Source organism: Temnothorax curvispinosus, unplaced genomic scaffold, assembly GCF_003070985.1.
Source record: "Temnothorax curvispinosus isolate PA1 unplaced genomic scaffold, ASM307098v1 QBEX01015043.1, whole genome shotgun sequence".
Classification (NCBI taxonomy): domain Eukaryota; kingdom Metazoa; phylum Arthropoda; class Insecta; order Hymenoptera; family Formicidae; genus Temnothorax; species Temnothorax curvispinosus.
The window spans coordinates 19,890-43,011 of record NW_020224823.1 but is presented as its reverse complement, the minus strand read 5'-3'; the positions used below and the strand labels follow the sequence as shown (position 1 = coordinate 43,011).

Sequence of the window (23,122 nt, the reverse complement as noted above, 5' to 3'; positions counted from 1 at the left end):
ATATATATATATATATATATATATATATATATATATATATATATATAAATAAGCGAACGTGTGTACTTTCTCGCGCTTTCTCACATACTTTCTTCTTTCACGCATTTCCACTCGGGTTCTTTCTCTCTCGCTTTCTCTTCCTCTCTATTTCTGTCTTTCAACCTCTCATGCACACTCTCATTCTCGCCGTATCCGTTCTCTTCTCTTATATTTCGTCTACTATTAATAACAATGATTATTAATCTCTCCAACGACTTAAATGTGATGTAAATTTCTCTTGTAATATACGCGTTTTCTTCTTTTTCCCTTTTTCTTTTCCTCCTTTCTTTTCACCCTATCTTCCCGACACCACTTTGCTCTTCGGCATAGTCGATAGAGAGCCTAAAGTTCAACTTATATATTTATGCATTTATTTCTCGATACGTCATACAGTGGTGTGTCGTTAATAAAATAAAACTATCAGATATACTACAACAGTCAGCCAAGCGAAAACGGATTGATCAGTGGCGGGGCGTTACACTCTGTGTGAAGCCGCGATCGAGAATCGTGTGGGCGATCGAAGAAAAAGAAAAGAGAAAAAATATAATCGGCCTCAGGATCTAGCGCGCGAAGCGCCTTTGTGACTAGAATCAAGCGTGTCCGGATTTACGATATCGTATGCCGTCAAATTCCGATATCGACATCTACGTCGGGACTTCCCTCTCCCCTGGAGAATCTTGGTCAGAATCTTGTCCCTCGAGAGACGTCAAGGTACACGAAATCGATAGACCACTTCGATGGAAGGGCAACATTTAAGAAAAAACGTTCGCACTTGCAAAAGGAGTTCGAAAATAAGGTTCCTTGCTGAAAGGACTAGTAACTAAGGAGTACAATGATGTCATTAACATTTGGACGATAAAAAGAGTATTACGTAGACACGCTCCTAAGTTACACTCGCGGAATGTGATTTGGAGAAGCGACAGAGTCCAATATATAATTACAAAATGTATATATACGTATACCTTCGATTGTACTTGGGCGTTTACAGCAGCTTGCCAGCAGATCTTCTGCGACAGATTCGCATTCTGTTATATTTCTGCTAATATTCTGCCGACAAAACTTGGTACTTTGCAAAAACTGCCCAGTAAACAAAATGTTAGCAGTATGCTAATGGTTTTTCAGTAGATTCGAGTGGGAAACTTTGGCAAATTGACATTAATTGTGTCCGCGATAAGCTCGTGTTCCGCTAATAGAGTCTACCAATGTAATCGATAGAATCTGCTAACAGAATGATAGCAATTTGCCAGCAAAAACCGAGTAAACTCTGCCATTTTATAACGAGTTAATTCGAACATATATATATATATATATATATATATATATATATATATATATATATATATAAATGACTATGAAATTGCACTCGGTTTCTGCAGTCAATCCGCTATTATGTTCCGTTAGCAGTTTCTGTTATATTTCTGCTGGCATTCTGCCGAGAGAATTGGTAGTAAACGCTTTTACTAAATTCGTTTTTCGATAAACTATCTGAGCAATGGGGAACGTACTAGACGGCATGGGATGGAGCTAAACAAATCGGGTTTTTGCTGTGCGTGAAATGTCTCAGTACTACATGTCGACTGATGTCGACCGTCATGGAATGCTATTATATACGTAATATATATCAAGAGAACGAGTCCTTTTTGACTACATGCCGCATTTGGACACTCCGCGCAATCACGTGTATCGTGAATTAATATCAAAGACGTTGAGATGTTCTCCATGTGAGGTGCACAGTAGACACATGTATTTTATAATGCCGCACCTGTTATCCGAAATTTGTTACACGTAAGAGAAGTTAGTAAAAGCCTCGGAACAACGCAATCGTCTACCATCTTGCGAGGAAGCTATCAATTTCAGATCGTTGAACTATAAACTGGGAAAACAGATCGTTCTGCTTCGAAAAAAGAATTGGATCGAACGAGAATTGAATTCTTTCTGTACCAACTCTAGCTGTAACTTCATATTCTGAAAAAAATAAGTTTTGTCATATAATTCCAATTTTGTTCATTTGCTACAAGTGAATAAATTGTTCGTCAAGAACCCGGTGATCCCAAATTGAATATTTCCTCGTTAGACGAAGTCATCAGTTACGTTCGTCGACGCACATTCGTCGCGGGTACATACGTCCGTGCCGCATTGCGCGGCGAACGTCTTCGAGGAGCGCTGCTTAAGCTCTAAAAGTAGACATGAAAACACGATGTGTCAGAGTGTGGCGTCTATATCCATAGATTAGCGTAATTTTATCTATTTCGCATACTGTGAGATACCAAGTGCGAAAACCCCAAAGCTTCGTCCCAGCTTCGTATCAATGTGGATCTCGGTCGATTACAAATAGAAAAATTTCTTACGTCGTCTGGACATGCCGCTTGCTTGCCGACTACATTGCGTATTTATTCGTGTTTCGAAGAAGTTTTTATAAGTTTTTGCATTATTTTTCCGCTCTCTTGTCGGAATTATTTTCTCCATGTAATCTCGCAACAATGATAACAACTTAAAATCCCGTTATGATTCGTAAAAATCGTGCACGACTTTTGTCTTGAAGAGTGAAGAAGAAAAATACAGTTATACATATCATAATGCTGCATTAGAATTGTAACCAAGTTTCGTACGAATTGTTATTATCTCGTTGCAAGATTTCTACATTATTTTTGGACAAAAATTCTTAGAAACAGAGAGTTACAAATGTTAAGTTATTGTGTATTCAATCTGTTCTTAAGGACTCTTGTTTTTTTGTATCGCTTTGCTTTAAAACTCTTTAATCTATTTATATAGTAAAACAGTAGCTGCCAAGTACTAAAAAAATATGTAGGATTTGCAGATATCTTAAGACAGGATAAAATTACCCTATATCGAGGATAATAGCGATGCAGTGCGAAAAAACGTTTCGAACTACGTTAAAAGAAAGTATTCTGCGAGTCAAGAAGTAGCGATTCCTATCTCCCACTTTCGTTGCCTCTTAGATTTCACACCTTAAATGGTATTCGAATCTTTTTTGCATTCCGATGCAAAGTTAGCGTCGTTACTTTAGAGCAATATTATCCTATCTTACAGTATACGTGCGCTGCAACCGAAATTACTTGAATCTCTAATTAAGAAGGTAAAATCTTCATCGAGCGACTCGGCCGATCGATTGCGTGTACGGCAGCGTATAGGACCTTTCATACGGAAATCGGATAGTCAGTATAGGTATACGTGTCTAATCTGCTTGATCGAGTAAAAGAAAACGATTGGTAAACGAAAAATGGGAATGTAATCCTCATAGAAAATCGTCTCTACTTTTTTAAACGATCGTCACGATACTAAAATGCTTAGACAGAGTACTATCTTAAACGAGTCTTAACGATTTGCTCGAATCATCTTACAAAATGTTAACGCTCTTTTTTTTCTCCGTTGTAATAATCTTTCTGTGTACTAAGCGATCGTTAAGCTTGCGTATGAAATTACTAATATTCTTCTTGTCTCTCGTTTATTTCGTTTTCTCTCTCTTTCTCTCTCTCTTTCTCGCTTTCTCTTGCATACTTCCTCTTCTACAGATATATCTATAACATGTATTCCTTATCCCGATTTTCAGTGATCGTCTTAGGAATATGTTTATTAGGCATAAATGCATTTGCTATCTCCCTCATACGTCACGTAAGGAGTATCGCGTAATTACGACATACGTATCACGGAAATAAAAGTTCAATGAAAACATTCGCGCGCTCGTGCGCGCGCGACCTCGTGTCTCGTCGACGTGGGGAGCACTTCGAATGCGGATTCGAAATGTACGGAGAGACTCGAAAACGAACGCATTTTTTTTCCCAGTACGGTGTAACCGAATGCATTTGTACGCGCATTTGTAACTTCTTCGAAAGACGAGCACTATCTTCCTTCCTTTCATTTTTTTCCCCGCTCTGATTGCCCTGTAACGTGCTAAGGGGACGCTGTGTAAAGTAAAACGTCGATATTATATGCCGCCGATCGTGGAGTAGTCTCAAGGGACAGCTTCGCCACTGTCTGGTCAATCAAAGACTAGCGGAAATCGAAAGTTACAGAAGTCTTGGGACTCTAAGGCCGAGTGTGACCAACACATAATTTTTTCCGACGCCTTCGCTATTGCACTCGTTACCCCGGCCATAGTGTCGACCACTCACTTGGTCTGATTGCTCTGCTGCTCCAGCTGCGGTGTCATGCCAATCGGCGCGCCGTTACTTAGATTCAGGGCAGCCGGACTTTTACGGGCGAGTTTTGACCTATGACAACATATCAAGCATTCTATTCATCGTTCCCATACTTTGTGTATCTCAGACAGTTATGTTATAGAATTTTAATTCATATTAAAGTAAACGGGGTGAGATAAATTCATGCTATTATACATGCCTAATTTGACCAGCTAGGAGAGGATTAATCGCATACAGCCAGTCGTAGACCTCCTTATCCCCTAAAGTTTGCAGCAAGTATCCCCTGTGCTTGGTGACGACGCTACATAGACAGATATTTCATTACATACCGTATAATTACGTATCCACTTCCTTATTCGCGAACAATTTACCTGAAGGTATTCGGCACTTTCACCATGGCCAGCTGATCTTCGGAGTATTCAACTTGAGCCGTAGCTAAATTAATTAATGCCCTTTCAACGGGATCTTTCTCCTCACGGAAAATGAGAACGTACGGTCGGCGGACAGCCTGAAGCGATAAAGAAGAAACGTTTAGTATTAAAAGATATTTTTACATTTTCTCTTCTTTTTTCAAGTGCAAACGTACCACCCAGCGTTTCTTCCAGCCGTTGGTCTTGTGCTCGAGAACGTTCAAGTAGCCCTTCCGCGCGATGACCGGACTAATACGTATTTCCTCCACTTCCGGCACGTACAGCACCAGGTTCTCCTTCGACGGCGAGGATGATCCGAGCGGCGGGGGCGCGACAGTGCAGGTCTGATTAGCCGACTCGCTCGCCAATATACTCTCCTGGAGCTCTTGCAGTCTAGCCCTCTCCGGTGAGCTCAACCTAAGGAGGCACGACTTAGACCTGCTCCATATTATTATACCAGCAGCCTGCAAGTAACACTCCAGCATAACCCCGACCACGAGCCAATCATGCTGGCGGTTGTCTCGGCAAGTCGAGACACTCGAGTCTCGAATGCCACACGTTGAAACGAACGAATGCGGAAGCAGATGATTTCTCGGAAGCTGAATTGATTTGAGAAAGCGCGATAATCTGTGTCGAGCTGAGCTAAAAAAAATGCGTGAATTGACCGCCGCTTCACACGGCAACGAGTAAAAATGAGATCGAATATCGTTTTGATTTATCAAATCGCTTCAAAGCTCACTCGGTGTCTTCATCCACGTCTCATTTACTTAGCGTGTATCAGACTGTAGCAAAATTGTACACGTGTATCGAGAAGATATTCGGCAACAAATAAACCGAGCATTTTTTAACTGTCGGATATTGAAATTGTTCTTTTTTTTTAGAAAGGAATTTAATAATACGACGAAGCGAAGCATGGACAACCGCTACTAGCAGGAGCACTCAGAGGCATGCAAGGAGGGTTACCTGCTCTAACAAATCGCTAGCTCTCGCATATACTGACTCTTGAGATGAGGACGATATGACCGAGGACATCATAGACGCGGATAGATCGGTTATGGTGTCTTCCCCGGGCGAAACATCGGTGAGCATAATCGGCTCCTTGCTCGGGATTCTTCCCTGGATGAGTTTAATGTACTTGGTCGCTAATTCACGCTCCTTCTCGGTCATCTCCCAGGGTTCGTAAACGTCTTTACTCGTCGAACGTTTCAGCTTCACCGGGCTGGCGTGTGGCTCGTTCGTAGCCTTCGCCACCATATTACACACATCCTGGTACCAGATTAGAATTGTTATACAATTCTATGTCACTATGAATTAATATACATATAATTCTGTGTCATATTTAATGATACAAGATACACAGGTACCTTTTCGCTCTTTGTAAAATCGTGCAGAGGTTTATTGCAGAACGGTACTTTGTCAATGCCGAGCTTCTCCCGTAACAACAATGTGTGCCGCACTCTCTCCACTTCCTCCAGCCTCGTCAACTTCTCGAGCTCCCATTGATGATCAAATATAAGACTGTCTCCGCGTGGTCTCCATCCGTGCAGATTCTCCTCGCCCCTGACGTACGTGGAGCTCGTGTCCAAAACGCGACGTTGACGTCTTTGAACTCCTGTAAATAAATAGGGAGGGAAAAGGAATGGGTATCGAGAAAGAGGAAAACGCCAAAAGTGTGAGTAAATGTAAAACAATTATTCTTTACGTAAAATAATAATTGAAGAAATGTTTTACTAAAGGATAGTGTAGTGGATCAATATTGTGCTTTTTTATATTAAGATAAATATTTTAAAGTCGGAATAACTAATAATTATCATACTATAATTTGAAAATAATCGAATTATATTTAACCATTACTTCTTCTTTCAAATTAAGAACAATACTGTTTGTTTTAGTTTCAACACTTGAAAAGTCGTTAAAAAGATATATCTGAAATATATATTTGAGACATATCTTTTACATGTAGATAAAAGATATAAGTATGTCGCAGAGCGAATAACAATAGTCTGAAAAGTGAGACTTTATTCTGTTTGAATGTGATATCAAGTGAAACACGGGACTACGCTATGGTTAGACATAACAAACCTGGGCTACCTGCTTCCGAAGAACGACGCAGCACCAATTCGTAGACGCCGCTGAGTCGATTCGCTTCCTGGTTGCGATATGTGCCGCTGAACAGGTGCTTAAGTGAGCGTGGCCCGACTCTTGCATCTCTTCCGTAGATGATCATGCTCAGATCTTTCGTGATAATCGCAGGTCTTCCACAATTCTCCAGCTAAGACCGATACAAATGAGCGTAAGCTCCCCCCTGAGATGTTCCAGCAAACAATTCGAATATTTAATACGTACCTCGAGATACGCGGAGATGGTCATAAAGATTTGCTCTCCGTAAGACGTGACGCGATTGAGCAGAGCCGAGTTGTGCAGGGAGCTATCCCAGGCCGCTTCGAATCTGAACATGGTTCGATCGTCGCCGGGAATCTCGAGATACTCGCCGGGGAACAGGCCCAGCGAAAGCACAGACGAATCGTTGTCCTCTTCCTCGGGTTCCGGGGTGTTCCGAATGCGGCCGACCACGAGCTCGCGCACGTCCTTCCATCTCAATTCGGAAGCCGGTTCGTGCACAATGGTGATTCGTATACGCCGTTGTATGCCCTGATGGAGCAAGAATAGTCCACGACACGGCAGATCGTCGCTGTGGTCCACCACCGACGGCACGTATTCGCCGTTCGGTGCCAACTCGCAGATCTCGAACCATACTAGCACGTCGTATTTGGCGTGCACATGCGACGTGCTAGGAGACGGCAGGACGCTTCCAAATTTCGGCGAACGGACTGGTTGGCTGATCGGTATGGATGGCGGAAGCATCCTCTTCGGTGGCTGTCGTACGCTGCTATGTGAATACAAATGTGTTTATAAAATATTCTTGAGTAAAGTCCAACGGAACTAGCGTTTACGATTAACACTCACTATTCCAGTTTCGCGTCCTTGTGCAACGGATGTTGCTGATAATGGCCGAACACTTCGAAGACGATGGGTTGAGTCTTCAGATATTCCAAGAAGGATTTGGTAACCGTCACTGTAATCTGTATCAATTGACAGATATTATATTGATTAGCAGGATCTAACTTTTAACAAAACTTTTACGTGAGACTCTATAGAACAGAGTCTCTTTCAACTTACGTTCTGTACGTGATAAAATCCGGGTGGATTACCCTTGCCGGTGTTCTTTACCGGTTCCGTCGAGAAAGCTTCGTCATGTCGATGCAGGAAGCTGCGAAAATAATTACGTTGCAGATCACACGCCATAGTAAAACGAGCCGAAGCAGATAGACACGTTTGCACTTACTTGAACTGACAGAAAATGTCAGCGTATTCCGTGGAGATACCCATAGCTTGTAGGACCGTTACCCTGAAAGTGAATTCCGCACCGGGTTGCAAGTGATCCGGCAGCTCTTCCTCCTTCATGTCGCTCGAGACCGAGCTGTCGCCCCTGCCGCTGTCGGCATCTCCCATGTCGTCCTCGTCCTTCATGTCCTTCTGATTGATCTCGTTGTGCCCTTCGACCACGCGCTCCTCGTGCAGCATGATCTGCCGATTCTTTTCCAAAGTCTGAGCCAGAAGCGAGCTGCGTTTGTTGTGTTTGTGCCCGCCGAACAAGTCATCCTCGAAGGAGATTCGCGCTGATTGTCTAACGCCACTTGAGTATTCACTGTTTTCCTCTTCTAGAAGAAGGGTTCGTTATGTACATCTTATATAATACGCGACAGACGCGAAATGTGGGCACATGGCTACGGATTACGTACCAACTACGGCCTGTACGGCGACTCGCAAGTAACCCTTGACGTCGCCCTTTTCGTTCACGATGGCTACCTTGTGGATTAGTGGCACCGGGTACATGAGGTTGCTCAGATACACGAAAGCTCTGAAAAATTTGACATATAAAATCAGATTAGGATAATAATCGAAAGTGAAAGGAGAAGAAGGGAGGGACCGAGGATAGGTCGTGGCGTTGCATCCGAATTATGCTTGTTTACCTGCCGACCATGCGGAACCACGGAAATCGGTCATAAAACGGATCACCTCCTGTGATGGATTCGATATTGAAATCCGGAGACGTAGGTGAGAGCTCGGCCTCGTTGTGATACATCTCGCGCATCAACTCCAGCCTTTGCCTGGAAAGCAGACGAGACTATCGTTTACTACTATTTTCGTGTGGCAAGAGGTAATGCGAATGCAATCATAAATCGTGTGTTAGATCGTTGAAATGTGTTTAATTCATCCAAAATTTCTTCAGTCAGATTTCTTCGGTACGACACATTAAATTTCATTGACCTTTATCATACATGTATTTTATCAGATTATTTTATCATTTACATCCCCAATTATATGTGTAATACTAGTAATACTCGCACGGTTGCGAGTTCAAGCGACTTTTTTCATTGAAAAAAGTTTTGTTTTGTTTTCACGATAAGGAAAAATGTTACTTATAATATTCATGAGCAAGCGGTATATAATATCTAATTAATAAAAAATATTAAAATAGTAATAAATAATATAATATATTTGTTATAGATATGGAATTTCGAGTCTTCCCTTTACGTGTTTAATATTTCTTTCTTTTTATCGCTTTCTTGATCGAACTGTATTGGTCAGAGCTGTACGTGCATGACAAAGTTGGAAAGCGAGATAGTGAGAACACGAGCTCAGCAGGAGATAATTAGAAGATGTGTCAGTGTTGAGACAGACGTGCATAGAATGCCGAGGAGACGCTTTTCTTCACATTCAGACAGCATAGAGATGTTTTCACAGCAGCAGAAGCAGTGCTACTGCGTAAACGATGGCGTAAACTTTTGGCGAGGGGAGCTCGTACTCATTCGATCCGGTTCGCGTTCTTTGCGTTACGAATCAAAAGAAACCATGCAGATTCACCGGTAAATTTTGCGAGCTCAAAGTGCAAAGCCTGGTTTCGCTTGTATCCGCGCCGGAGGGCACGGCATTGCCATTACCATTACCGAGGAAGCCTCTCAAGACAGAAAGAGCAAAAAACGCACAAAATGGCACGGCGGTAAAAAACGACTTTTGCGACAGCGACAGGGGAATTCTTCGAGGCCGAGGGCGTTTAAAAGCGTATTACATGGCGATAAGAGGAGAGCCTCGCGCTTTCGAGCACCAACCTCGAAGGCAAAAGATTTGCGAGCGAGAACTTCGGATTAGAGTAGACTGTAAGGCATTGGAAAATATCCTCTTTGGCCTCCGGAGTGCTGGGGCTCGAGTCCTCGTTGTACACGTGTCGCATCAGCTCCAAGCGCTGTCTACAAGTCAATCATGTATTACTTCGCGTGAGTGAGGCCGTGCGATCCCTTCAGCCCGATCTCCGCCCGAGTCTTAACTCTATCTTACGTAAGCTGCGATTTTGCTCTCGCTCAATTAAAAAGAAAAGATCCGCTAACTAAAAAATTCAACTCATACGATTTCAAGCATCTTGCAATGCGTATAGCGCGCGCAGAATTTTTCATCTCACGATTCCGTGAATATTATTTTAAAAACTTGTTTAATCCTCGTGTTACTTTCGACTTTCGGGCCGATAATCTTCAATTTTCATTGAGCACGCCAAAAATGCGTTCGTGCGACAGTAACAAAATAGAAAAGAAATTGTCGAACGTTGTATGAAAAAAGATCGTATTTTAGTTCGTAATGATGAAGAATTGAAGTATCATTGTAGAGCATGCTACAAGGTGGATGTATAAATTTGATGATTTGTAAAAAATGCGATTATATAATTAGTTACAAAATTACTCCGCAGAGTATTGTCAATTTCCAAATTGACGATTCATTGTGACAAAATTATTTTTCAGAGACAGAGTATATTTCATCTGTACCAGCACGAATGCTCTGTTAATTAAACAAGCGTCATCAAAAAATACAAAATGGAGCAATGAAGCAAACCTTAGCTTGTCCAATGTCCAGTAATGCGTAGCACCATTTTTCGTATCTTGAACCTCAACGGCAACAATCGTGCGCGGGAACGGTCTTTCATCCTCCTCTTCTTCGTCCATAATGGGTAAAAGATCCGGAGGTAGAGGTGAATAAAGAGTGTCCGTGAGTAAAGTAAATTGGAATTGAACCTAGAAAAGAAAATCAATACGATAAAGCCCATTGTACAACGGGAATACTTTTTCCTTGGTATTTTTATATAATATAATTAACAAATACCATTTCTCAACTCTCTCTGTGCGATATTAATTCCATAAAGGACTATCATTACACTCGAAAAAGTACATACGCGGATAAACACAATTCATGTCGCGTTAATCACATTATAAAAAAGATTCAGAGTTCATATTCAAAAGTATTACAGGAACATGGTGCAGAGGTAAATGCAAGTGAAAGAAACACCGTGCCAGAAACTTTTCGTCATATATCCGCGACTGTACCTTCTTTTTTAGTTCAACGGATATAGCATTAGCCTCTTTAAGGAATATCGCGTTGCCCCAAAGATCGTCTCGTAAACTCGTGAATTGATGATATTTCCACTTGCGAAAGGCCCAAGCGGCCAGTTGAAACTCTCTCTCCGTCCAGTTGCTCTCTGCGTCAAACAATGGGTTGACTGAAATGCAAGCCATTACCAGGCAAAACAGTCAGAGAAGCCAAGCGTTCGATGAAATAATACCGATTACTTCGTTAAGTGTATTTCAAATGTGCTATGTTCTATCGACAAGATAATTAGATTTTGGTATCATGCAGTAAACTCTCGATGGTGATGAAAGATATTTGTAAATCTGAAGAGTTACGTGAAAGTTAAGGTGGGATGCCCAATCGATCGGGCATAGCTTCACCAAATTATATTGGGATTCGGAAGCGACATGTTTTTCCACACTTACCGAAAATATCTTCCTCGATGTTATTGAAGTCCTCCGGCGTATAACTGCTATACATGGACATTGTCATACTTTGTTCCTCCACTTGCCTCTGTAGCGCGTCTATCCGTGCTTCGTAGCTCTATTCGCAAAAACGATCGATTATTATAATTAAACAACGAATAAAAAAGAGATGATGTGTGCATTCGTATTATACATACCTTTCGCTGCTCTTCAAACAGTTGATCAGCTTCTTCCTTCTCTTTACGGAACTGTTCCTCCAGTACGAGCAGTCTCTTCTCCATTTCAACCTTTAGATCGATACCCTGCTTTTCTAATAGCTCGACCTGCGCGAAATTCCAGTCCGCTAATGGTTCGTTATTGCCGGGAGTTTCCGCCGGGGATCCATTCGCTATCCGTTCGCGTACTGTATGATTAAACATAGAAATACGATATTTTATTCATACATTTCAGTAAATCTGCAATTCGTTGACTAATAAATAAGAATACTGCATACCTTGATCTGGGTGGTTAAATCGGAAAACATGGCTTTTTCCCAGGATAACACGGGAGCCGGTCGTTAGGATAAGTGGCTCGGTTACCTCGCGACCATTGACGTAAATCAAGGCTCCGTTTTTCGGTATAAGAGTTATAATTCCCTCGTGGTTCTCAAAAACGCAGTGCTCCCTAAGTATGTGCGGGCCACACAACTGGATATCCTGGGGCACGTGCGCCTCGGCGCTACCGATGCGCGTGAATCCGTCCTTGATGTAATAGATCAGACACTCCGACATGAGAGGATCCTCGTTTAGATTCACTAAATGCGGTGTCTTCTTAGGAGAGAAGACACCGACCGTGACGCCATCCTCTTTCACGGCGACCCCCATTTCAGCGAATACTGCCTCGCGTTGCAGGCGGATCGATTCGGTTCGCTTCAGCTTCTCCTCCCATGTTTCATTCAATTCTAAAAACGGAAATAGAATAAAATAAATACGGTACGACGAGGACGTTTGTTAATTTCTACGCTGCGTATCCATAATTGATTATATTATCAACGAGGTAAGAATAGCAAAAGCTACATCGGAATAATCCCAGTTCGCGGGATTACGTACCTGCGATTAATTTTTCGGACGCTTGCAATTGTTCGACCGCCTCTTCAGCAATAGTGGATGTGGTATGAGAAGAAATCCTCGAACGAGTCTCCTTGGTGTCCTCCTCGTTCCGCTTGTTCGTTCTGATAATTTCGTCCCCTGTAAAATGAAGCTTGTAAAGAATCGGGAAAACGCGTTTCTGATATTTAAAATGGCAAGCCTGCATGTCAGAGTCGGTATCGTGAGTCGTATAAACATCGAAAGCCATAATTAAAGCGGTGGCGTAGATGAAAAGAAGTATTCCAAAAGCTGTAGAGTTTGTATTGTTGCTACATACTCATTCTAAAAAACGTAGAAACGTAACTAGTAGACTGATACTTTTTTTTAACGAAACACCGGCACGAGCTGATGAGTACGAGCATGGTCTAATAATCGCATGTCAGATATCTATTATATGCACTTTCAATTATGAATTCGATTGACTTGGCATCCTCATTGTCATATCTCTCTTTTCTATAAACGCAACATTTTACTTTCGAGACACATTCTTGCTCTTACAAAGGAAAGCGTAATCAATCATTAATTTACTTGAATTTTGGGAATTGTCAGAAGAGTTGCTAATTGTATCGAACGTGAGAGAAGAAGGGAGCGCAATCGATAGGCATTAACAGGACAAATACATACAGTAAATGATAAAACTCGCGAAGCAAACGTACAAAAATTAAGGAGATTGACATATACAATACTAACAAGTATTATGCGCTTAGCGATGAAATAAGAGCGCCTAAACAAATAAAAACAAACGTCTACGAAAAGGGCACAAGAGATGCCTCTCTTGGCTGTAATTCTTTGCTTGCATTGCATTGTTTTTTTTTTACTTACTAGGTTCTTTCTTTTCGTATGTAACTTTGCCATCTGGCCCTACGTCGAGCGCAAGGGAAACAAAGAAAATACTATGTGAATGGATTGCCTGTCGCGAGCTGTGCAATTGCAATTAGTTTATAGCAGCCAAGAGTTCACGTTTATGACTTGTTGTGATTCCCTCTGAATAATCTCTATTATAATCTATACGATTATTACTATTGTACTAATCGACAATTGGTATAATAGACAAAGTGAGTTACGATATTATGAGACGATAGCACTTGAATATTTTACATGTTCCGTGAATTTAATTAAACAATTTTAATTTGAGGATTTAATCATTATTCAATCTAGCATTATATTCAGTCTGTCCTCGTCCGTATGTGCTTTCTATGACAAAAAGTCCTCTAAAATCCGATTTTATATAACGATTTCTAATAATTTTCTAAAAATTAACATCCTTAATTTACCTTCTTGTACGTCGATGCCCTCCTGCTTCAGAAGCTCCCGCAGTTTCTGTATCTCCTCCTTGAGTTCTCTGATAAGTCTGGCATTTGCGTCCTCATTGACCACGGCTTTGCAGACGATTTGTTTCGCTCTGTCCGCGTATCTGTGAATAAAACGTTAGTCTTTTAAATCTGAGCAATTAAACGTTAATTAATTAACTAATTAATTCGTTGAGAGTTAGTTCGGAAAATATATAGCGAGTAATAAATCTTACCGTAAGGTTGAAAGCGTCTCATCGTAATTGATGTCGGCGGGACTAACTGCCGCGATCATAGCAGTTTTCGAGTTTCCGCCCAAGTTCTCTCGCAACAACCATGTTAAAACGGAGTCTCTGTACGGTATAAAATCGGCTTTCTTCTTCTTTTTCGTCGCCTATGGAGAAACAAAAATTTACAGAGAACGATTATATATTATATACAGTTAAACTCTATAATCAAATAGATATCACGCGCAATACTTATTGTAATTAATTATTATTTAAATTATAATATTGGTTTTGATAAACTTACCGCCTGATGATCCAAAGTAGCAAACAAGTAGAATAATAATGTGAATACTAGATAAATTCAGTACTTAATGTAGCACGTAGATTTTAGCAAAATACGAAACTTACAATTTCGGCCAGGGCACTGATAACTTTCCCGAGAGTCGTCAAACTCTTGTTAATGTTGGCTCCTTCTTTCAATCGTGTCCCTTTCGCACCCGTCGAATCAGCTCTCTCGGATCCGGCCAGATCGACCAGCGATATTTTACTAACTTTTTCCGTCATCAAACCAGTAGCACTGTCCTGTTGCTGCTGCGTAAAGAATATCGTGAAAACTGCGTGCGATCTGCTAGATGTTTCGTTCATGTTGGTTGCTGCGACAGTCCTAGAATGTACAATAACGCGTATTGTACAGCATGCTATAAAAATATATTTTTTATTTGCAAATAGTCACTGCGCGTAAACCAACCTGGCCTTGTTACCCTCGTCTATGAGATCGTGAATGTCTTCGTACGACAATACGGCTAGCTTGGAAAGATCTTCGACATAGGGTCCGTAGAGAGGGTGTTCCCTTACTCGAAGATTTCCTCTGTTTTTCGGATTTAACAGATCGCGTACCCTTTCGCAATATATTTCCATATAACTCACTTCTACCGAATACTTCAATCGCTCATTAGACGTATAGCTGATTTTGCTAAACAGATCCTTGCAAATCTGTGGTATTATTCCCTCCTGCCCTTCTTCCTGCTTGCCCATCATGGTGTAAGATTTACCGGCGCCAGTTTGCCCGTATGCAAATATGCAAACGTTATAGCCTGTGTTACGAAGTACAATAAAGAGTTATTATTCCATGTCTAGCAGTGAAATCAATAGTTAATCAAATTTTACTTTGAAAAGTAATACAATTTTCAAAAATTTATCTAAAAATTAAAGTTAGTGTCATTAATAACATGTGATTATTTATAATTATTTCTCACATAAAAAACTATTGTATCCTTCATATCATCTTTCCCTGAGTTTTTTCAAATTGTTTTTTAACGAATTGTTAGAGCAGACACTTTTTATCCATCTGTTAATTAATATCTACCTTCGAAAGCATGTTCCAACATTTCTTCACCGATATCCTTGTAAACCATAAGCTGAGTTGAGTAGTTGTCATCATTTGGCTGCAATAATTTGAGAAATTATTTTTTAAATTCAGCAGCAACTAAACATAACGGTATTAATAATTCCTATATTGGAAAAAAATACACTTACATCCATAGAAAAGTAGGAATAGTCATAGTTGAAGCTCTTGACTGCTTCTTTGCTTCCTGGTGTAGCTTTCGGATTCACTATGGCTATAACAGCAAAAGTAGGGGATCAAATGTGTGATAGATTAGTAATTATTTTACGAGTCGCCCGACTTTTAAAGCTGCGAGTTAGAAGTAGTACTTACAAGTAGTACTCCCCGTCATTTCTATGATACATTGTGCCTGACGACTGATCTCGCGGTAGTTGAAGGGCCGTACCCTCACCGCCACCTTAACCGACGACATTTTCTCTATTTTTTTTCCTCTTCTTCCCTTTTTAACTTAACGTCGGATCAAGCCAGCTGGCGGTGCTGGCGATAATTTTCTCTCTCGTTTGTCTCTCTGCAACGAAATAACGTCTCGTTAATTACGCCGCTATTGAATTGATTGAATTAATTTATGTTTAACGTCGCTTATTGCAAGTACTCGGTGAAAAAAAAACTGCTAGGAAACCGCTCTATAGTCTTTACATCTAAGAATATATCTCAGTTATTAATATACAATTCCGATAACATTTTTCCACGGAGGTGAATAAGAAAAGAACAAAAACGTAGCGCGCATATTCGCGATATATTATTTCACGCGGAGTTAGTCGTTGACATAAACCACTGAAATTAGACATATCATTTACAGACTTATTTAAGGATTATATAAGATTTACATGTGCTTTTATTAAATTAAAAATGCACAGTATATTTTTTCGTGCACGGAATACTTTTCACGCGGGGATCGTTAGTCGTTGACATGAATCACTGAAACCAGACAGGTCACTTTACAACAGACTTTTTAATGATTATATAAAATTCACGTATGCTTTTATTAGATTAAAAATACGTATAGTATATTCGCGTAAGCAGAGTATTTTTCAAGTATCGTTAATCGTTGATATGAACTACAGAAACCAGATAGATCATTTGACACATCAGACTTATTCTTAGGGATCATATAAGATTCACATGTGCTTTTATAACATTTAAAACATTTATAACATTTAAAATGTGTAGTATATTTTTTTCGTGCGCGGAATTATTTTCACGCGAGTTTCGTTAATCGTTGATATGAACCACTAAAACAAGATAAATCATTTTCTATCCAACTCATTCATAGGGGGTCATACAAGATTCAAATATGTTTTATTAAATTTTTAATAGCAATGTTTTGTTAAATTTTATTAAATTAATGTGTGTTTAAAATACACGGTGTATTTTTGCGTGCACGAACTATTTTTTGCGAAAGTGTCGTTAATCGTTGACATAAACTACTGAAACCAGACCGGTCACTTTGCATCAGACTTAATTCTTAAGGATCATGTAAGATTTACATGTGCTTTTATTAAATTTAAAAGTACATATTTTTTTCGTGCGCGGAATATTTTTCACGCGAGTATCGTTAATCGTTGATATAAATCACTGAAAACACATAGATTATTTTACATCAGACTAATTTTCAAGGATCATATCAGATTCAGTTTTTATTAAATTTGAATTTAAATTACGCTTCGTACAATCCAAATTTATGCAAATGTGCTGCTTAATGTCATTAGACACGACAGACTTCTATCCGCGATCAGGTGGAAATTGCTCGACCAATTCCGTGCAATAATAATCGGCCGGTCGAATGTGATAACGACACTTACATATTTACAAGCGTCATCGAGGAATAGTGCGGGCCATTGATCCGTCCAGAAATACGTGAATTATCGGGTAAAGGAAGAATGATTAATTAGTACCGTGACCGATCTATATCTGTGGGAAACCGCGGGGAAGTCACATTCTTGCGAGAGATGAGATAATTCATCTTGACTGATCGGCGAGCGTTTGGACGGAATAAACGAATTCGTCGACGAAAAAAAGGAATTCAGTGTTTCAGATATTCGATTATTCTCCCGATCGAATCCCACGATATCGAGTTATGTCGGAAAAAATTTACTATTTAATTCGTACACAAAGAATCGAACTTGTGCGCGGTCAGAAACTCACTTTTCGTTATTTATTTACGACGATTTAATTTTCTACAAATATTCACGAACCAATATTGTTAATGAAAATGACGGATGTCATATGTTACGAACGTAAATACTGACGTCATTATTACGCCGATGTGTAGAGTGTGAGGTAGGTAAGTATAATACATTGCCACCGGAAAATTGTGCGCGTATGCATAGATCGATAATTGGAATAAATACAATGTATAATTAATATGGTTACACACGATAGTGTTAGTATGTTATAATAATATTGGAATAAATGCAATGTATTAACATGTTACATACGAAATTGTTAGTATATTAATACGTGGCATACGAATACGTTAGCATTAACGTACCACATATGTATTAATATTGTCAAAGTGCGAAAAGGAATTTCATGTACTTTAAATGTACTTAAAATTTGTTCATTTAATTTGTTCACTTCACATTTGTCCACTTTAAATATTTGTTCACTTTAAATTTGTTCATTTAAAATTACTTCATTTTTTTCGTGTATTATTTAAAGAGCATTATCTCTCTGTCTGTGTAAGTTGACGGATGATAATCAATTATCAATGCGCTCGCTGAAAGTTCGAAGGAATCGAATCTGAAGGCTTGGAAATGCATAATGTAAATGTACACGTGTAAATGAGTCATCGGGAATCGTGACGTCTTACGCGAAAAAATGCATGAATGCGTAATAGAGTCCAGCCGACGCTAACGAGACGGGAGGAGCTTCTCAATATACAGTACTCGCGCGATTCAGGGAGGGACCATCTAATTAAATTTATCCCCGCTTGTGTCTTCAGAGAAGAGGGCATAGAGAAGAGAATTGTATTTGTTTCTTAATAAGTAAATTGTATTTGTTTCTTAATAAGTTCATTATTGTTCAGAGAAGGTCATGCGCTTTTAATCTCGACTTAATTTAAGATCCGTCGAGGAAGATTATTCATGAATAATGGAAAATGAGATAACGAAAGAATTAGGAGGAAAAGGAGGAAAGAATAGAATAGTTACGAAACGAAAGAACGGAAGAATTAGGAATGGTAACGAAATAACGGAAAAAGGTCTCTCCTCGAAACGGATATCTCGATTAGTCGTCGCTGTAACAGGAAACGAAATAATACGTAAAATAGTAAATTAATAATTTGTTGAATATTGCAAAGCGTATTCCTCTCATCAAATTAATCCGTAATTAACTTTACAAACGCATTAATACGTTGACTGCCATGATGGTCACTGCTGAACGGTGCTATCAAATTTTTTTTTAAAACGTTCGTAAATAAAAAATAAACATTTAATACAATTTTGAACGGCGTAAATAGTCGAACGACAAAAGTGTAAAGTAAAAAGCGTGCTATTCGACAACAATATAATTTTTATTTTCATTAATCATTAATCATTTGTGTACTATTTTATCGCTATATGTTCACGAAAATGGTATTGTAACAAATGTACAAAACTCGCTGGGCATACAACGTGTTAACACACACTGCGCGGACAAATTATTAAATTATTTTACGTAATATATATTATTTCTTTTTCTGTTAGCGATGACTAATATCGTGGGCCTTTTAAGGCACAGTCGATTTTTCATTTGTAATTCCTACGGGAATGAGGAAAAAAAAATTGCAACAGTCCAGTCTATGCAAGTATAGAAATCAATCATTTTGAAGCCTTAAAGACGATACATGAATTTTTATAGACTTTTTGTAACACAGAAACGCTTTCAAAAACCCTTTGGACTTCAAAGTCGCAGGGTGTCCGGGTGAGTGTCCCAAAAAACACGGTGTCCGCAGGTGTTAAGAATACTGGGATAAGAATCGAAGGAGCTTCGAACTCCAGCCTGGCGCGGCGTCTGCCATTTCTCGAGGGTGTTCGGTATAAAACACGCGGAGGGCCGCCCAAAAGGCCACGACCTGCGAGAGCCTCGAGGGAGTCGAAGAGGACCGATCAACGTCGTCGGGTTTCCGGAAAAAGAAACGCTCTTCCCTTCCGCGACGAGAGGCCGTTCCCGTAATCGACGTGCAAAACATTATCGCGGTAAAGCGGCGTGATCGATACGACGGCGTATCCGAGTGTAGTTCGCCGGAGGAAGGTCCGGAAGGGGCGTGAGGCGGGGAACACGGCGGGCACGGTGTGTATATGTGGATTTTTACGATCGATCGTCTCTCCACGCTCGGAGGATACGACGTCGCACGGACGTCAGGCCTTACCTCTTCTCAGACGGCTCGAACGGAAGGAAAGCGCTCGGAGAGGAGGGTCAAGCGGAGATGCCAAAGGGAGAAGACCGAGGATGTCTCGCGACAAGGAACTTCCTTTCCCTTTCGCGCGAAGGAGAGGAGAAATGACGCGCGAGCGAGCGGCGAGACGAGACCAGGGACTCTCCTTGCAGAGAGATTCGCGACGGCACTCGCGAAAACGATTCTTCACGTACACGACGGCGTTCTCCAGCACTCTAACGTCACTACGTCGGCCATCCGCTGAACGATCCGCGACCCGCGAGAACCACGTAGGCGGACATTATAGCGCGTGTACACCCGCGCGCACGCATACGAGTTACGAGCCACCCTGCACTACCCGCTGTCTGCCGTCCGCCGAGCGGACGTTCGGCTTCGCCACCCCCGTTGCAACACCACCCCCGAGTCGTGGCGAGTGCTGACGACGGTACGCTGCGGGCGCCTGCGTGCTGCTTCGTCCGTCGTCCTCGTCCTCGTCGTCGTCGTCGTCGTCGGGAACGCGAAGTCGCGCGCGTCCGGGGTATAATAGGGATGCTTAAGTTTAGTAGGGTACCGCTGCTTTCCTACCCCTTCGGTATCGAACCGACGCAGGTATCGATACTTCCTTTTAAGAGAGGCGCCTTCCCTGCGACGATCGAGAGACTTGAAATTTCTGTCGTAATTAATCAGTAGGAATAATTAATGCGCCTCCGCTTCGTTCCCCGAGCAATATTTTCCTTTTTAATGTTGACATTTATCGCAATTGTAAAATAAATTATATGACACTGAATAGAAGCGCTTTATATATTATTTTCCGTATTTTAAGTTCGAATGAATTTATTTCTTTGCGCTATATGATTGTCTAATCTCAAGATTGTAAAATATTTAATTTCCGATGGACTTCTACATCCTCCTACTCGTGTCTTCTTCAATTAATTATTGTAAATTATTGTTATTCATAGACCTTGCGTATATTTTGGAAAAGATACGGTGAACGAAAAACAGCCCACGCGTGTCAATTACGTCGTCGTTCCTGTTTTATATCTTCATTGAATTTGCATAATAATATGAAAAGTTTTACCCTCCATAAAATATTTTTTGTCGCCCGTGTTTAATACTCGCGAATGAATAAAAATACCCTGTACCCTATTAAATTAAAGCATCCCCAGTCGCAACCCCATGTCTCGGGTTACCGTGCCACATTTTCTCGGCCACCGGGGGAGGGGGTGGGCGCCGTGGCACGCGCGCGAGCGCCTCGTAGGCGGCTTCTGCAAGGGGTTGTAATGTTTGTTCTGCCACTGTGCGAGCTCATGATTTCCTCGCTGAATGGCTCGGGGTATACGAAACACAAGGGTCGCGTAGGCGGTCGCAAATATCTTCCACAAAGTGAATCGACCCGGCTAAAGGCGAGAAACCGGAAAAAGCTATTTAAAGCGTGGTTGCATGGCGAAATTAAGTTTGCCAATCTTATGTAGCGTTCGTTACTTTACTAGGATTGCCCATCCCCTTTTCCTCTACAGCAAACTGATACTTTCGTGTTACGCGTATGTGCAGGAAGCAGAGGGGGTGGCCTTAATGTCCCACAGGTGTACATTTATCTAGTTTACGCCAATGAATAACAGATATCTCAGGGAGATTATCGCGCTTCTCGTATAAGCCACCTGTATGTACGTAATAATGAAGAGTCATTTAAACTCCCAGCCCATTTTATAGTTAGAACGACACGCTGCAATTTTGATAACGGGACTATACGCATTCGAGGCACTGACGACGAACAAGTTTAATGAATTTTTCGATACATTAGATTGCATCTACGCCATTATACTTTTACGCGAGCGTTACTTCTGTAGTAACTTACGATAATTCCTTCGCGTAAACGGGATTTTTCTTCGCGTAAACGGGATTTTGTAGTAACTTACGATAATTTATTCCGCGTAAACGAGTGAATTATCGTAAATTACTACAGAAGTAACCTCGGAAGTAACGCTCGCGTAAACGTAGTAATTAATTCTGTAATAGCAAGAAAGGGAGGACCGTGTATATTGGACTGCGTTTTGAAGATTCCAAATTGGATACTGATAAATTAATGACGAATTTAAGCATATGTTTATTAAAAAGCTTATTCGTTAAATTAGTCGGACGTCATGCAAAATAAAGATAAAAGCAAAGATATACTTATTGTTTAACAACGATAATATATTTAGTCCACTCAAAATGCGTACTTTCAACGAATCAAGCAAGTGCTATTCCGGGTTTTGTTTTTATCCAGTATTTTAAAACCGCAACGAGAGAGAGAGATGATATCGTTATTTGCGAGGCAAAGTCGATAATGACACGTTTTTACTTGGTACAATTAATAAATGTTTAACACGCGTCAACGATCACTAAAATTTTTACGTGACCCGGTTTGAATGACAGATGTCATGTTTTATAAGCTGAAAAGGGCAACGGGAAGACGAAATAAGTCTGATTTATAAACAACTCTGAAATAATTAAATAAATCTAATTATAAAAGAGCCATTTACGGGGCTGGCTTTATTAATCACTTTCAGATTGTACAAATGATACGAAAAGGAATTCTAATTAATTTCAACTGTGCCTTAATTTCCTTAATGAATATTGGTGAACCAATTTCGGCGGAAAATATAATTTATAAGTTACGTCGCTATAATTTATAAGTTATGTCGCGCATCGAATATTCCACAAATATCGCGAGCTTTTTAATTTGTATAAATTGTTTCAAACAAATCTAGAAGCCCAAAGAACGCTAGAAAAATGTCAATAAGTAATAGTACCTATTGACCTATAGTATATAGTATATAGTATATAGTATAGACTTGTATTTTAGACTTTTTCGATATGTCCTTTAGATATGTTTCTGTATCGTTATTGTCTGGTCGCATATCCCACAATGTGAGGCAATTTTCCATGTCGTCATACGGATACACTTATACACCCGTCTGCGTACGAGAAACATCGGTTATTATCTTCTAGCTTTTACAACGGCCGTGCAACATTGTTACACGCTTTTAAAAGATATTAAGCGTAGATACAGGAGCGTTCTAAATACGGGTCTTTGTGAAAAAGTCGGACAGTGATTGATTCGATTATCGCGGATATGCGGAGTCGTATAATAGTCCATCCTATTCACCCTATCACCTGAAGATCAATCATCGTGGTTTATCTCTCGTTAATCTCGGCAATTAGAGATTGGATCTCAGAGATTGGGT

The 23,122-nt window shown here is 40.4% G+C and overlaps 1 protein-coding gene across 22 annotated transcripts in view; it reads right to left on the bottom strand.

Annotated features, from left to right (window-relative positions):
• Positions 1–200: 200 nt before the first annotated feature.
• Positions 201–23,122, bottom strand: part of LOC112465293 (kinesin-like protein unc-104) — a 29,018-nt gene continuing 6,096 nt past the window's right edge. Inside the window, exons 1-30 of one of the 22 annotated variants that reach the window (XM_025032777.1) lie at positions 19,890–20,304; positions 15,851–16,046; positions 15,670–15,752; positions 15,500–15,578; positions 14,882–15,227; positions 14,542–14,797; positions 14,438–14,440; positions 14,143–14,300; positions 13,892–14,031; positions 13,440–13,478; positions 12,579–12,716; positions 11,984–12,430; positions 11,688–11,893; positions 11,491–11,608; positions 11,044–11,216; positions 10,556–10,734; positions 9,784–9,921; positions 8,644–8,781; positions 8,413–8,531; positions 7,956–8,331; positions 7,790–7,880; positions 7,577–7,692; positions 6,956–7,499; positions 6,692–6,881; positions 5,974–6,221; positions 5,573–5,875; positions 4,786–5,073; positions 4,571–4,707; positions 4,399–4,500; positions 4,169–4,271 (exon numbers count right to left, since the gene is read on the bottom strand). In XM_025032777.1, the coding sequence (XP_024888545.1) occupies positions 4,169–4,271; positions 4,399–4,500; positions 4,571–4,707; positions 4,786–5,073; positions 5,573–5,875; positions 5,974–6,221; positions 6,692–6,881; positions 6,956–7,499; positions 7,577–7,692; positions 7,790–7,880; positions 7,956–8,331; positions 8,413–8,531; positions 8,644–8,781; positions 9,784–9,921; positions 10,556–10,734; positions 11,044–11,216; positions 11,491–11,608; positions 11,688–11,893; positions 11,984–12,430; positions 12,579–12,716; positions 13,440–13,478; positions 13,892–14,031; positions 14,143–14,300; positions 14,438–14,440; positions 14,542–14,797; positions 14,882–15,227; positions 15,500–15,578; positions 15,670–15,752; positions 15,851–15,950 (5,358 nt within the window). In that variant the 5' untranslated portion in view covers positions 15,951–16,046; positions 19,890–20,304. Of the gene's footprint in view, positions 4,272–4,398; positions 4,501–4,570; positions 4,708–4,785; positions 5,074–5,572; positions 5,876–5,973; positions 6,222–6,691; positions 6,882–6,955; positions 7,500–7,576; positions 7,693–7,789; positions 7,881–7,955; positions 8,332–8,412; positions 8,532–8,643; positions 8,782–9,783; positions 9,922–10,555; positions 10,735–11,043; positions 11,217–11,490; positions 11,609–11,687; positions 11,894–11,983; positions 12,431–12,578; positions 12,717–13,439; positions 13,479–13,891; positions 14,032–14,142; positions 14,301–14,437; positions 14,441–14,538; positions 14,798–14,881; positions 15,228–15,499; positions 15,579–15,669; positions 15,753–15,850; positions 16,047–19,889; positions 20,305–23,122 lie in introns of those variants that run through there. The other 21 variants (XM_025032784.1, XM_025032783.1, XM_025032781.1 and 18 more) reach the window with 21 other exon arrangements.